Raw genomic sequence first — 12,693 nt, forward strand, 5'->3', positions numbered from 1 at the left:
GAACTACAAAACCTCTGGGTTCTATTAACATCCTTCTTTTGTATTAAGAGTTTGCATGTCCTTAAGCAGTCTGTAACGGGACAAGCATGTTGCTTTTCCTGGTCTTATGTCCAAAAATACATATTTTAAATGACTGCTTAAACTACAAACTGTCTTGCACCAACTTATTAGCTTTTAAAAAAGGTATTAATGTTTCCTCTTGGGGATGTGATCTAGTGGACACATATTCCATGTTATGTTAAATACAGCTCAGGAAAATGAGAACGCAGCACACTCAAGAGCCGCAGTGAGGCACCCTCACAGGGGTTCCCTTTTAAGGGATTTGAAAAAAATAAATAAAGGTGTTACACAGGAGAAAAAGAACAAGCTTCAAAGATCGACCTGTGATCCAGCTGTAGCCCAAATGGACTTGGTGTTGCCATACTTAATTTTGTATTTCCATTCATCGGTACATTCACATGCAAATTCTTTATATTCTTCTCATCTGCAGAGCTTACACAGTAGGGGAAATGCTTTATCACCATAGGCATCTGAGATTTATAGAGCTAATTTGACCAACACAATCACATTTGGCCAAATTGTCTTCTTCAAATCCAATCCATTTAGAATATGACCATGGATGTATCAGAACCAAATTCTGTCCAGCCATTTCATGCCACATTGTCTATGTACCTACAATAACTTACACTGTCTAAGGTCTGAATCCAGATGTTAATGGAAATGAAGAGCAGCAATCTCTGGAGACCATTTCGGCTAATCTGACTCTGGTGAAGTGACCTGACAGTAGTTTAGCTATTCAAACACTACATGAACAAAAAGAGGACCAAAGCTGGAGCTTTACATTACAAGTTTTACGTTTATGATAAAAATCCAAATGGAAACATTATCCGACTCATACAAAGTAGCAAGTCAGCCGATAACCAATCAAAGCTCTAAAAACATTGATAATCAAAAAACCCTTTCAACTTCGGATTAAATAAAAAGGTACAAAGAATGCATTCGTTGACACGTCGCCAAGGAAATGGTTGTTTTTTCTTTCTACAACAAATTGTGGGAAAAACACAAATCACGCAGGTACGACTTGTCAGTCATTTTGTTCCACAAAAAAATACACAATAAAAAATAATTATAATAAGAAAACAAAAAACATAATCCGTTTCTTCAAACTATCACCTTGGCTGAGTAGAAGGGGGAGGGGTGGGAAGGGAGGGTGAAAAGGGCAGGTAGAAAAAGTTCAAGTCCAGACTTTGAAGCAGAATTTGGATTCGTACAAAGTGTGTGCGTTTGTGTGTGTGTGGGGGGCTTCCTGAATAAATGTATGTTGAAAGACAGAAGCAAGGAAAGTAAGAAGTAAAAAGTGGACGAGGTTAAAATGTGGGAGATGAGTGTGAAAGGGTAGCCTCAGAACAGCGAGGATGGTGATGAGCTGCAGTTCAACGAGCATGTTCTCTTGAGTGTCTCTCAGTAGATCCGTCCTCGACTCCTGCCGCCCCTGCCGCCGAAACCTCGACCCCGGCCTCCTCTGAATCCCCCGCGCTGTTCTAGAAATCACATCACACACACACACGTCAACATGACACACAAACCAGTATAATAATATTTCTTAACCAATGAACCCATGTGCCTTTTCTGAGCAAACATTCAAACATTCGGTTAAAATAGCAGACCTACAAGCGCACAACGCAAGGGAAAAAAGGAGGGGCCTAGAATGGACTCCTGTCGGACTCTGGTCAACTATATATGGTTTAAGTGGTTAAACAGCATCGTTCTATATAAAGTTTACTAATACTCCTGTAAATAAATAATGATTAAGACATTTTATTTCATTTTCTAACAGCTTTGTTCTAAAATAAAATAAATACAAATTGTCATGACCCTCTCTCACCTCCTGGCATTCCTTCACATATAGGATTCGATCTTTAATTGTATACTGCGTGTTGTGACAGTAGTTTTGACACCAAATTAACATTCATTCAACAGCTTCAGCCAAGAGAACTCCCCGAGTCTGCCCCCTCTCTCACCATAGGTTCCGATGGTGGCGCTGTATTTCCCGCTGGGAGGGTTGTAGATCTGTCGGGCGTCTCTCCTGGGCAGAGGAGAGATTTGCTTCTTCCCTGTTGCACCTGTCCCCATCTCCTCTGCCGACTGCCTCTTAGCTCTGAGCATAGAAGAGTCAAGGATCGAAAGGTCAACCTCAACTAACTAACCAATTGACAAAAGCATATTTTTTTTACAGTGTGAGTAGTGTAGATATATGACAGCTTTGTGAGTGGAGGTGAAGCAGACTTACGCCACAGGCTCTGCCTTTTGCACTGGTTTCCATGACAGAGTCACTGTGCTCTTGTATGATGGAGGGTTGTGGAACAAGTCCTGGAAGGAAAATAAGTCATCATAAGGTTGTGTTTAGAGCTGATGGGAATCAATCATCAAGCATTTATAAAGGGAAGTGGTTTACAATGTTGTCAAAGTCTACATTCCATCAAACAGAGGACTACCCACAGGACAAGTCATACAAATACTGTACATGTATACAGTATGTTAATATATCTGAGGTAATTAAATCAGAATATTTTGCTAATACTAACAAGAATTACATAGAAGGAAAGTGATAAACATGCTAAAATAATGTATGTAAAACAAGACATGCATACTGTATATAAAAACTACACTAAATGAAAGACGTTAAAATACTGTTTATACAAATTTATTCCACAAGGAAAGACTTGGGGGGGGGGGGGACCCCCAAGGCTTAATTCAACCAAACCAAAAGACAGTACCTTGATGAGAATGTTGATGTTATTGGTGATCTTCAGTGCCACCACTTTCATCTTATTCTGAACACAAATAAAGGAGAAGTTAGCCATGATCAGATGGACAACAGAATACAACATGGAACACTCCCTTGGGTGTCTCCATATTGATTAGAGCCTGACCAATGCCAGGTTTTGCGTCTGACACAAACCTGTTTTTGGAGAGTCCTAGACCACTGATTACCAATGTTTTGACTGATGTTTTTTACCAAAAAGACAAAGTGCAAAATCTTGAAATCAATTTGAAAAAGTTGGTTTTGATTAAAGTTTCTATTTGAACATTTAACTTTAATCACACAATAAAACTAGTAAATACAAAATACACATAGACCAAACTGTATTTAATTGAATTACTCAATAATAGTACTTTGTGTTATCAAAGACCAAACTGTATTTAATTTAATTACTCAATGAAAGTACTTTGTGTTATCAAGGACATTTAGCTAAAGGTTCACAATATGTAAATTCAGTGAACATGGGCATTTGTTCCAGAAATAATAAGGTAACATGTAGAAGTCCCATCACCCAGTTCTAGTCCTACCTCATCAGTCTTGAGTGCGTCTCCAGTCTTGCCCTGCAGGGCCACTCGGAGCTGTCTGATGTAAACCTGCAGACCTCTGGCAAAGTACTGCAACCTGTTGGAGCACAGAACTGCATTAACCACTTAACCCATTGAGACCTGAAGCCGATTCTACATGTCTCCTAAATCTCAACAGTTTTCTGAATAACGTATGTTTCTATATCAGTGGTGCTCAATCTTTTTCATGTCAAGGACTCCCAAAATTGTATGTATTTGGCCGCGGACCCCCATCAAAATATTTTGTTCCAGGGACCCCCAGAAGCAAAGATTTGAGTTAAAAATGTTGGCTTTAAAAATATATATATTTAAAGATTTGCACACATCCTACTCTAATTCTAGTAACCTCACGGACGGTGGTAGCTGTCTTGGGTCTTGGGTCGACTCTTGATCAAACTGCGCATGCGTCTTGGTGTGCGTTGCCAGGTTTCGCGAGAGAAACAGCGAGTAACATGCCTACGCCATTCTCCGTGCTAGGGAGCCACGTGTCACAATGTACATTTTATTTGTGTTTGCGCGACGCCAGTGTGTGTGTTCACGACGGGAGCATGTACCGTGGTGTGTGTGTGTTCTGTGCCTCCACGACGGGATGTGCGCGTGTGTGTACACACGACTACACCATTGGTTCTTTAAGTGGGGTCCGGGGACCCCCAGGGGTCCTTGAGGGAGTTCCAGGGGGACCCCAGCTAAATGATAGATTAGGCACCAAATGAACCCTTATGGGTCTGTAACTCTGAGAGTGTACAAATGGAACCAAATGGACTCTAAGGGGTCCATTTGGTTCCATTTGTACACTCTCAGAGTTAAATAAACATAGACTTTACTATATAAATTGGGGTCCAAGACATAGAAATGCCATTAAATGGGGGTCCATAGCCCTAATGCATGTCAAACTGGGGGTCCTTGAAATTAAAATGGATGAGATTCACTGCTAGAGCCGTAAAAAAAACCTCTTATGGGGGTCCCTGGCATATCTTTTCAAATGGGGGTCCGCGGGTTAACAAGTTTCAATTTGGGGGTCCTTGACATAAAAACGTTTGAGAACCACTGCACTACACAGTACAAACTCACTTTCGATCCCTGATAAACTGTCTGTTCTCAGCGCATAAGCCAAACTGCACACTTTGGGTGCTCATAGTCCCCTACGGGTATGGTCTAGTTTTCACTATTTTTCAAAAATGCGTTTCAACCACTTAAGCCCTGTATACGTCATTGTATGACGAATAGCTAAAATAGGCAATCTACAAGTTCACAACACATGACGCATATTGAGTTTTGTAGAGTCGCTATTTTTAAGATTTACATTTTTGAACTACAGTGACATGCCCAAAACAGGTTAAATCATAAAATGCTGTCAAATTTTAACGACTTCACATAAAAAAAAATCAGGTAATAGAATCATAGCTTATTAAGAGAAATAATGATCATTAGCAAAATACAGACAGTCGGTGGCCGAATACGCATCAATTTGGAGTTCTTGACATGGTGTACACAGCCCTCACCTGATCTTGAAGTCTTTGAGGCCCTCGGCGTCCACCTTGTCTAGGAGGAAGTCAGGCAGTTTCTTGCCCAGCTGGTGGAAGCCAAACAGGAGACATTCTACATAACTGAACTGAAGCTTTGGCTCCTCGTCCTTGTTCTCCCCGTTCTCCCCTTCTTCAGGAGGCAGAGGCATGAATTCCTATAAAGACAGATAGAGAAGATAACGAGACAAGATGAAAATAAAAGGTGGAAAAAAGCTCAACGCTGGAGCTACTCAGTGGTGAATAGTTTAGTTAGGAAATACGTCACAATATGGTCGCAAAATATCGATTTAATTTGGACTTCAACAGTGTTGAGTGATTATTTTGCTGAAAATGCATCCATGATCAACAAATACAAATCAGTAGTACATGGCATGCGTGCATGACGCAAAATGTGCGTGTTCCTACCAGCAATGTCTTAAACATCTGCTGCAGATTGGCTTCCAGCTTCTCCATATCTCCACAGAAGGGACTCATCTCTGCCAACAGCTTCAGCACCTGCACACATACCAACACACACATAAGTGGTTTGATTTGTCTTGATGAATTGAATACAGGACCACAATGGAAACAAGCACTCAGTGCTTTTTGTGTTATCTTTTAGCATTATTGTATAACTGTACCTCTTGCAAAATGTTAATAAAGTGTTAAATTAATCAAAAAACTTAGGCATAGGCTGATTGGTCAGCTACTACCGTATCAGACCCTTATTGCTCTTATCACACCCCTCAAACCTGGGCAAATAAATGCTGGTTATGTGATAATGTCTTCTATTCCTTGCTAAAAAACTGAATTGTCCACTTGGGACATAGGATAAACAAGAATAAAGCACTGACCTCCAGCTGAATGTCGAGCTCAGCTACAGGGCTGGTCAGAGAGCTGAGGTTGGGTAGGACGTGCTCACAGAAGTAAGTCACAAATCGTGTGGAATGAACATTTTTCTGGAGAGTTGGAGAAAGAGGAAAAGAAATACAACAAATTGTAAATGTACAAGGACATGCACTTGACAACATTCATTTACAGTCTAAGAAATTGGCATGACGTGCACACATTAAAAGTACATAATACTATAGATTGGGTACATATCATTCAAGGTGTTGGGAAATCCGCTGCTGCTTGTAAGGAAAAAGGTCAAAATAGTGACCCCAAATGTTAATTACAACATATATAGTAGTCAGCCACAGCTGGTTCAGTAGCAGCTCCATAATGAAGGGCCATCAGTCATAGCTGCTTAAGAGAAGCCATGCTGGCCTTTCTATTTGTAGTTCACTAGGTGAACAAGCTAGCTTCCAATGCAGTGATGTGCTTTGGTTTATCAAAACTCAAAGGAAGTACATCAGTGCTTTTGTATTGTGGCAGAATGTGGAAAAGTTTATACAGACGGGATCTGATTGACAGACGCAACTAAAAAGAAAAATCAACCATGATGGGAATTAAAGCTGCACTATGTAACTTTTTTTTTATGAATACAATGTAATTTTGTTCAAACTGTATGGTAGAGTATGTTAATACAATATAACTTATATGTATGGGGTTGTTGAATTATATCTCCCTGCTCTTCTATTGAGACATTTAGATCTTTTTTTTATCTGAACAAGTCAAGATTCCATTTATCCCCTGGGCAAGCAGGCAGGCTCCATTAGTTCAATGGTCAACATTTCAGCACTTGCGCAGGAAATCGGGTTCAAATCCAGGGTAGAATAGGAAAGTTAAATAGTGCAGCTAAGTCTGCAATCCAAACCGTAAGTGATATTTTTGACAAAAAGTTGTTTGCACACTGTTCACCAGCTGATAGGCTTTCAGTAGACAAGCACTTCAGCTTCACGCTGATGCACCACCCACGTCACTATTTCCTACTTCTCTCCAAAATGTGCACCACATTAAAAATTGCATACTGGCAAGCAATTTATTTTAACTCATTTTTTTATGCATACATCCGATTTATGCAGAGAAACGTCTATACTATATCTGGAGCTCTGTTGTGTGTCTACACTGCATTTATACACGAGGACCCAGAAGAAAATTTGGACTGCGCAGCTAAACATATTACAACAATAGTATGTTGTACAATCAAACAATAGTTTTGAGTTCTCCTCACCATTCTAATGCTTCATCATCAGAATCAGGCTTAAAACAGTGTATTCCAATTGCAAATCTTTGCTCTGAACTAGACAATTACATGTAGTACAAATATAATACGTGTCACTCACAGAGAACAGTGGCAGGGCCTGGCGCGTACACTGTAACAGTCTGTCCACCGTGTCGGGGTCTGCAGGGTTTAGTGCCTGCTCCAGGAAGGCCTGCTCCACTACCAGCTCTACCAGCTGCTGTCGACCGGCGACCGACTGCAGCGCTCGCAGACCACATACCACTCGCATCAACAGCACAAACTCCTCCCCGGTCACATCGTCCAGGACCTGGGGGACACACACGCACAAAGGGACACACAGATTTGTATTTTTGTAAATGAAGATCATCAATGTTTTCAAAAACAGCTGATCTAAAAGCTCAACCCATTGCTATATGTCGTACGACAAATTACATAGGGCTTGAGTGGTTGCTGTTAAATACATTTACCTACCCTCAACACTCCTAACTTTAGCCCTATACCGAAAGTCCTACCCCTTAAGTAGTTATTTGAATACGTTTCCAAAAAGTGTCCATATCTTTCTATGATTAGGATTAATAGATCCATTTTTTTCACTCATTGTTGTGCAGGAAGGTACAAGACAAATATTAAACATTTCTCAAACTCGCCAGAGACACAAATACTCTTGAAGGATATCAACTACTTAACCAGGTCAGGGAGAACAGATAGCTCAAATCCTGAGCTGTTATTCAAACCTGTGAAATACATACTGTAGATGCAATAGCACTTGTCATGAATTCTTCTTTCCCATCTGTCAAAATTAAGTGGGATTTTTGGATACTATTTGCCAAACTAACGTAAAGTAAACTAATCCAGGTATAATACTGATTTTATTTTTTCCCCCCATTGCAATATCAACAGATAAAGACATGAGTAATTATGGAACTATGAGCTATAACAGTCAATTAGTTACAGCCAATGTTTTTAATTTATACACATACAATATGTATATTTCCATAGGGCTGAAACAAGGTTGCAATATTATCCCACATTTGAGTAACACAGTGATGCCACACATTAGTGGCCCAGTTGTACACAGGTGAGGGTTCACCTTTTTGGTCTCAGCAAAGACAAAGTCCTCCACCTCCTTGGTCATGACTTCCTCTGGCAGGGTCTTCAGTTTGAGAGAGAGGAACTTGATGGCTCTCTCCCTGACAATGTCCTCACCCTGCAGGATCTGAGAGAACATACCCTCCAGAGTACCTAGAAAACATATAGAGCCAATAAATAAAAACTATACTAATAACGCTGATAACAGTCAGTCTTTCAGTGTTCAGATACATTTCAGAACACTAAAATACACTTTTAACATTGCAACTATTCGTTGCGGACATCAATTTGACTTAAAGTACAAGTCCTCGCTAAAGAATCCCTGATTATGGTAATCCGTAGTTTACTCTGTCCAAACCCTTTTGGTATAAAACGTGCATCAAGCAGCACTCTAAGTAGCGGTTTGTCTGACTACACCCCGTGACAATACAATCAAAGCAATTAGCACCCTTGTCATGGGGAGACGGATCGATTGAATCAAATTAATACATTCTGCTCCATTATCTACTAAACTGGCTAAATTGTATAGAGGTCGCAGGCTTCATACTTTTTATTATTAATGTAGACTGAAACCTAACTTTACACTAGACGGGATGAAGAGTCTGGACTAGCAGAGAACATTTCAGTTTGGTTCCACTGCATGAGAACGTTTTGGAAACTCTCACCTTTGGCGTCAACCTTGAAGATAGAGAGGAGTGCCGTGTTGACTTGGTTGAACTCTGGGACGTCATCTGGAAGCACAACGAAAATGTAAAGACAGTTGTCAGTTTAATACATAAATTTAAAGCAAACTAGGAGGAGCCAAACTAAAAAGATGGTTCCGTCTTTCAAGTACCTAAAGAGCAAGTTCTCACAACACAGAACACAACAGGAAGTGATATGGGAGACGTGTTAGTAGATATTGGTTGGTTCTTTAAAAGTTGGTCCATCAGCAGAATGTTTAGTGCAGTTTGTACTCTCTTTATCAGGGTCTCTGCCTGAAACTTTAACAATGTAAAGCGTTCTCAGGTGCACTGTGCAGCAGTCCAAACAACAAACAAGCTGAACAGAAAACTTCCAATACCTGTCTGTAGGAGCTGGGTTAGGATGTCTGCCACCCTGAGTATGTTCTCGCCCGTTGCAAATCGAGGCAGCTCCTTGATTGCCTGTCGTCTAATCTGGATACAGATTGGAACAGGAAAGAGTTTTTAAAAAGGTTAAATATTGGGTATTCCTGCACACATTTTGCTACAACCCTGAACAAGGGCACACTGCATGGAAAAACTCAATTTTGACACTCCTGCACCTTGATGATTATTAATGACCCCAACAATAAGTCCTGCAGAGACACAGCTGTGTTAATTAATTGTGTTTGTTTAAGATCATTCTAAAGATGATTATAAGTAACGACAACAACATGCTGTATGTATGTATGTATGTAGCCATAGAATACGACTCTCGTAGATGTATTTTATGATTCTGAGATTTTCAATCTACGAGAGTCGTAGACACTATTCCCCATGGCCAACTGGACTTTCAGCTCCTAGCCTGTCCGGGCTCCAAACATGTACAAATGCAAAGATAAAGGTGCTTACCCCCAAGCCCCAAATGTTAACTAACTGTCAGGAGTTCTAGTGCAATGTAATAATCCATATTCTTCAATAAAGAAGTGTTTTAATGCCGTCTGTGGCCGATTCTGTCGGAAATTCACAATGGGCGGTAGTGACGAAGCACATTGGGAAATACAAAAAATGTAAACAGGAAGTCAACGAGGGGTGGGGAAGACAGACGGAATAGTGTCTACGACTCTCGTGGATTGAAAATGTCAGAATCATAAAATACATCTACGAGAGTCGTATTCTACGGCTAGTATGTACGTACATACACATGCGTGCGTGCGTGTGTGTGTGTATATATATATATATATATACACACACACACAATTCTCAACACACCATAAAGTGATATTAAAAAACACAAGAGGCACACAATCATCAAGGCAAGATAGTCCTTATTTTATTAAGTTAAGTGACCAAATCTGGGGGCTTAAAACTTACGGACACATCTTCGTCTTCACAGAGGTCAAGCTGAGCGTTTATGGCGGCATCTGCCAGCTCAGGGAAGCTGCTGAAGAATTTGGGGATGAACTGAGCTGCCAGACGCTTCTCCTTGGGGCCTCCCTTCACACCATCCAGGATGACCTGGTATGCATCTTTGTGCTTCAAAATATAAACAGAGCAAGGATTATGATAACTTCTTTGATGGCATTTTGATTGAAATGAGAAAGAATGGATAAAAGCTATGCCTTCTTATTAATACAGTATATTATGCATGCTGCCATGCTCTGGTCTATGCAATGTGCCATTACAATACACACTTTCCTTTAGGGTTGCAAATAAGTAACAACACTTTTCTTAATTATTTCATCATATGGATTTTTTCCCCCTTCCCATTTGATCAATCTATTCAATCCATTCAGAGCATAAAATTGCAGTAAATCAAGATAACAATGCTTATCACCGGTTACCAGAACCCTGAATGTTTATCCAGAAGTCAAAAACATTACCACGTGGAATGGTTTGATACCACGGGCATGGTTTGATCCTAGACTGAGCTGTTAAAAATAAGCAGTAGAAATGAAGAGAATACAAAAAAGGTCTAATCAGAAACAAGATATTGATGTTTCCGTAAATATCCAGTGTTTGATTTTCTTTATTACACATTCAATTCAAAGCATAACTCATCCAAGAAGATTAAGGAGTAGAACAGTAGTCGACTCTGGCCCATAATCATTATATCGTACACCATTTCCACTTTTGTCCGGCATTTAACGCCAAATTGTGTATCCTTATGGTTCAATTCTATTTTCACTCGGACCCACCGGCTTAACGTTACAGATGGAAGAACGTGTTTGAATGACGCCTTTAGCTTGAAGGATAAGTGAAAGACGTCACAAAGAAAGAATCGCGTTATAGCTAAGCAGTTTACACGAAGTCACACTACTAGTACGTATCATTAGTATCGTCCCATGGTGGCTGGTAGTTTCAAGGGGTTCCGACATTAATTTAATGTGCCGTACTTTCAGCGGAAAGGAGTAAAAGTAGTGTTTGTAGTACCACGCAACCACTAGTAGTAGCCTACACTAACGACGCGGTTTTGCGGCCCAGGCCACGATGCGTATGAAGCACTTTTACGTATCATGTATTAAAGCTTCAATGCTTATTGTCCTTCATGTTTAGATTTTACTTTTATTCATTAATCTAACCGTGGTATCCCCCTGGCAGGGATCAATATACGTGTTCTAAATTCGAAGTGTTCTAAATTCGGTTATAAGACGCTTTGTTATGACCTCATCGACGCATCCTTTGTCATTTCACTCTAAACAGTTAGCTTAGCTTGTCCCGAGACGACTCATGAACGGATGGGAATGCAATACAAACAACCGAGGGGGCTCCGCTAGACGGTACTCGGCTCATATCATTCTCGTTCGCCCAAAACAAAAGCCAGCTGGCTCGGCAAGCGGCCTGGTGGCTGCAGTGTGTTGTTCACCTGGCTGAGGTTGTCCTTAGCAGCGTCGGCCAGAACTCCGTAGTTACGGTACAGATCCTCCACAGTGACCGCCATCTGCGTGCCGTGCCTGGCCTCAGTGTCCAGATCACAAGAACCGCCGCTCGACGAATACCGCAGATTATATCTCTTCTCCGCTCGCCTTCTTCTCGGTTTCGGGTGATTGTAAGGCAAACAGTGCTATAATAACCCGAGATGTGCTCCTTAGAGCGGGGAAGGACGAGGAAATGTCCAGAAGGCTGTGAATGAAACCCCGCAGTCAGTCAATCTGCTCTGTTCAGCAACGTTTCGTTTCGTTTGCAAGACGAGCTGCCGCTGCTGGTACGGAAGGAAAGTACTCGAATGACTACTATGGCGCATGCGCACGCTTCATGAACCGCGCCAGTGGCGTTTGTTATAAAACTACAATAGGACGCACAGTGATGACGTTTGAGCCACCACTCCATAGCTTTAACTGATGTATGCACCTCTGTTTTTGTAATGTTATATACATAATTACATTTTGATTAATGAATCAAAACAAAATTGGTACTATAGTGGGTATGAGTCTTATTGTTGCATATGGAAATATATGCAGGCTCTGTGTATATATGTTTATTATGTAGTATAATGTACTATTATACTTAAGTGTGTACGAATATATGAGAAAAGTATGTATATGTATACTTGATGGTACTAAGTATCTACCTAGTAATGAAGTGTAGTGTAGTTTGGTGTAGTCTTTTGTGGCAAAAAGTTTATATTGCTACGTGATGCTACGCCAGACTAGTTTGATACTGTATTGTTAACGAAAATTAGTGAAATTTTAATTTCCTTTTTTGATGTTTACTTTAGTTTTTTTGTTTGTTCTTTTCTTACTTGGATTAGTAAACGTATTTATCAATTGTTTTTCAGTTTTGTGAAATCAAATTACAAAACTATGTTCATTGATCCATTTTGATATTTGATTTTGTATTTAAATGGGGTAGGCAAAATAAGCTTTAGCTTCAGCCTACACCTTTTCGGACCATTTTAAGGTGAAATACTAATATAACTGTA

The 12,693-nt window shown here is 40.3% G+C and overlaps 1 protein-coding gene across 1 annotated transcript; it reads right to left on the minus strand.

Annotated features, from left to right (window-relative positions):
• Positions 1 to 836: 836 nt before the first annotated feature.
• Positions 837 to 12,066, minus strand: api5 (apoptosis inhibitor 5). The gene is made up of 14 exons (XM_084060764.1): positions 11,638 to 12,066; positions 10,146 to 10,307; positions 9,173 to 9,266; positions 8,775 to 8,840; positions 8,111 to 8,262; positions 7,121 to 7,327; positions 5,747 to 5,851; positions 5,319 to 5,408; positions 4,890 to 5,068; positions 3,352 to 3,445; positions 2,778 to 2,834; positions 2,291 to 2,370; positions 2,022 to 2,158; positions 837 to 1,541 (listed from the first exon to the last, which is right to left on the minus strand). Exons 1-14 carry the CDS (start codon positions 11,710 to 11,712, stop codon positions 1,462 to 1,464), a joined length of 1,578 nt encoding a protein of 525 aa, XP_083916890.1. The 5' UTR covers positions 11,713 to 12,066; the 3' UTR covers positions 837 to 1,461.
• Between the last annotated feature and the right edge of the window lie 627 nt (positions 12,067 to 12,693).

The sequence above is a fragment of the Gymnoscopelus microlampas genome (genome assembly GCF_963454915.1).
Source record: "Gymnoscopelus microlampas genome assembly, chromosome: 6".
NCBI classification, from domain to species: domain Eukaryota; kingdom Metazoa; phylum Chordata; class Actinopteri; order Myctophiformes; family Myctophidae; genus Gymnoscopelus; species Gymnoscopelus microlampas.

Bases quoted from the DNA above. Each gene is read 5' to 3' on its own strand.
- api5 (XM_084060764.1), bottom strand. From the start codon at position 11,712: ATGGCGGTCACTGTGGAGGATCTGTACCGTAACTACGGAGTTCTGGCC. The intron at 10,308-11,637 runs GTGAACAACACA...TATATTTTGAAG, and splicing joins CTAAGGACAACCTCAGCCAG to CACAAAGATGCATACCAGGT. The intron at 5,852-7,120 runs GTGAGTGACACG...CCAACTCTCCAG, and splicing joins AGGCCCTGCCACTGTTCTCT to AAAAATGTTCATTCCACACG.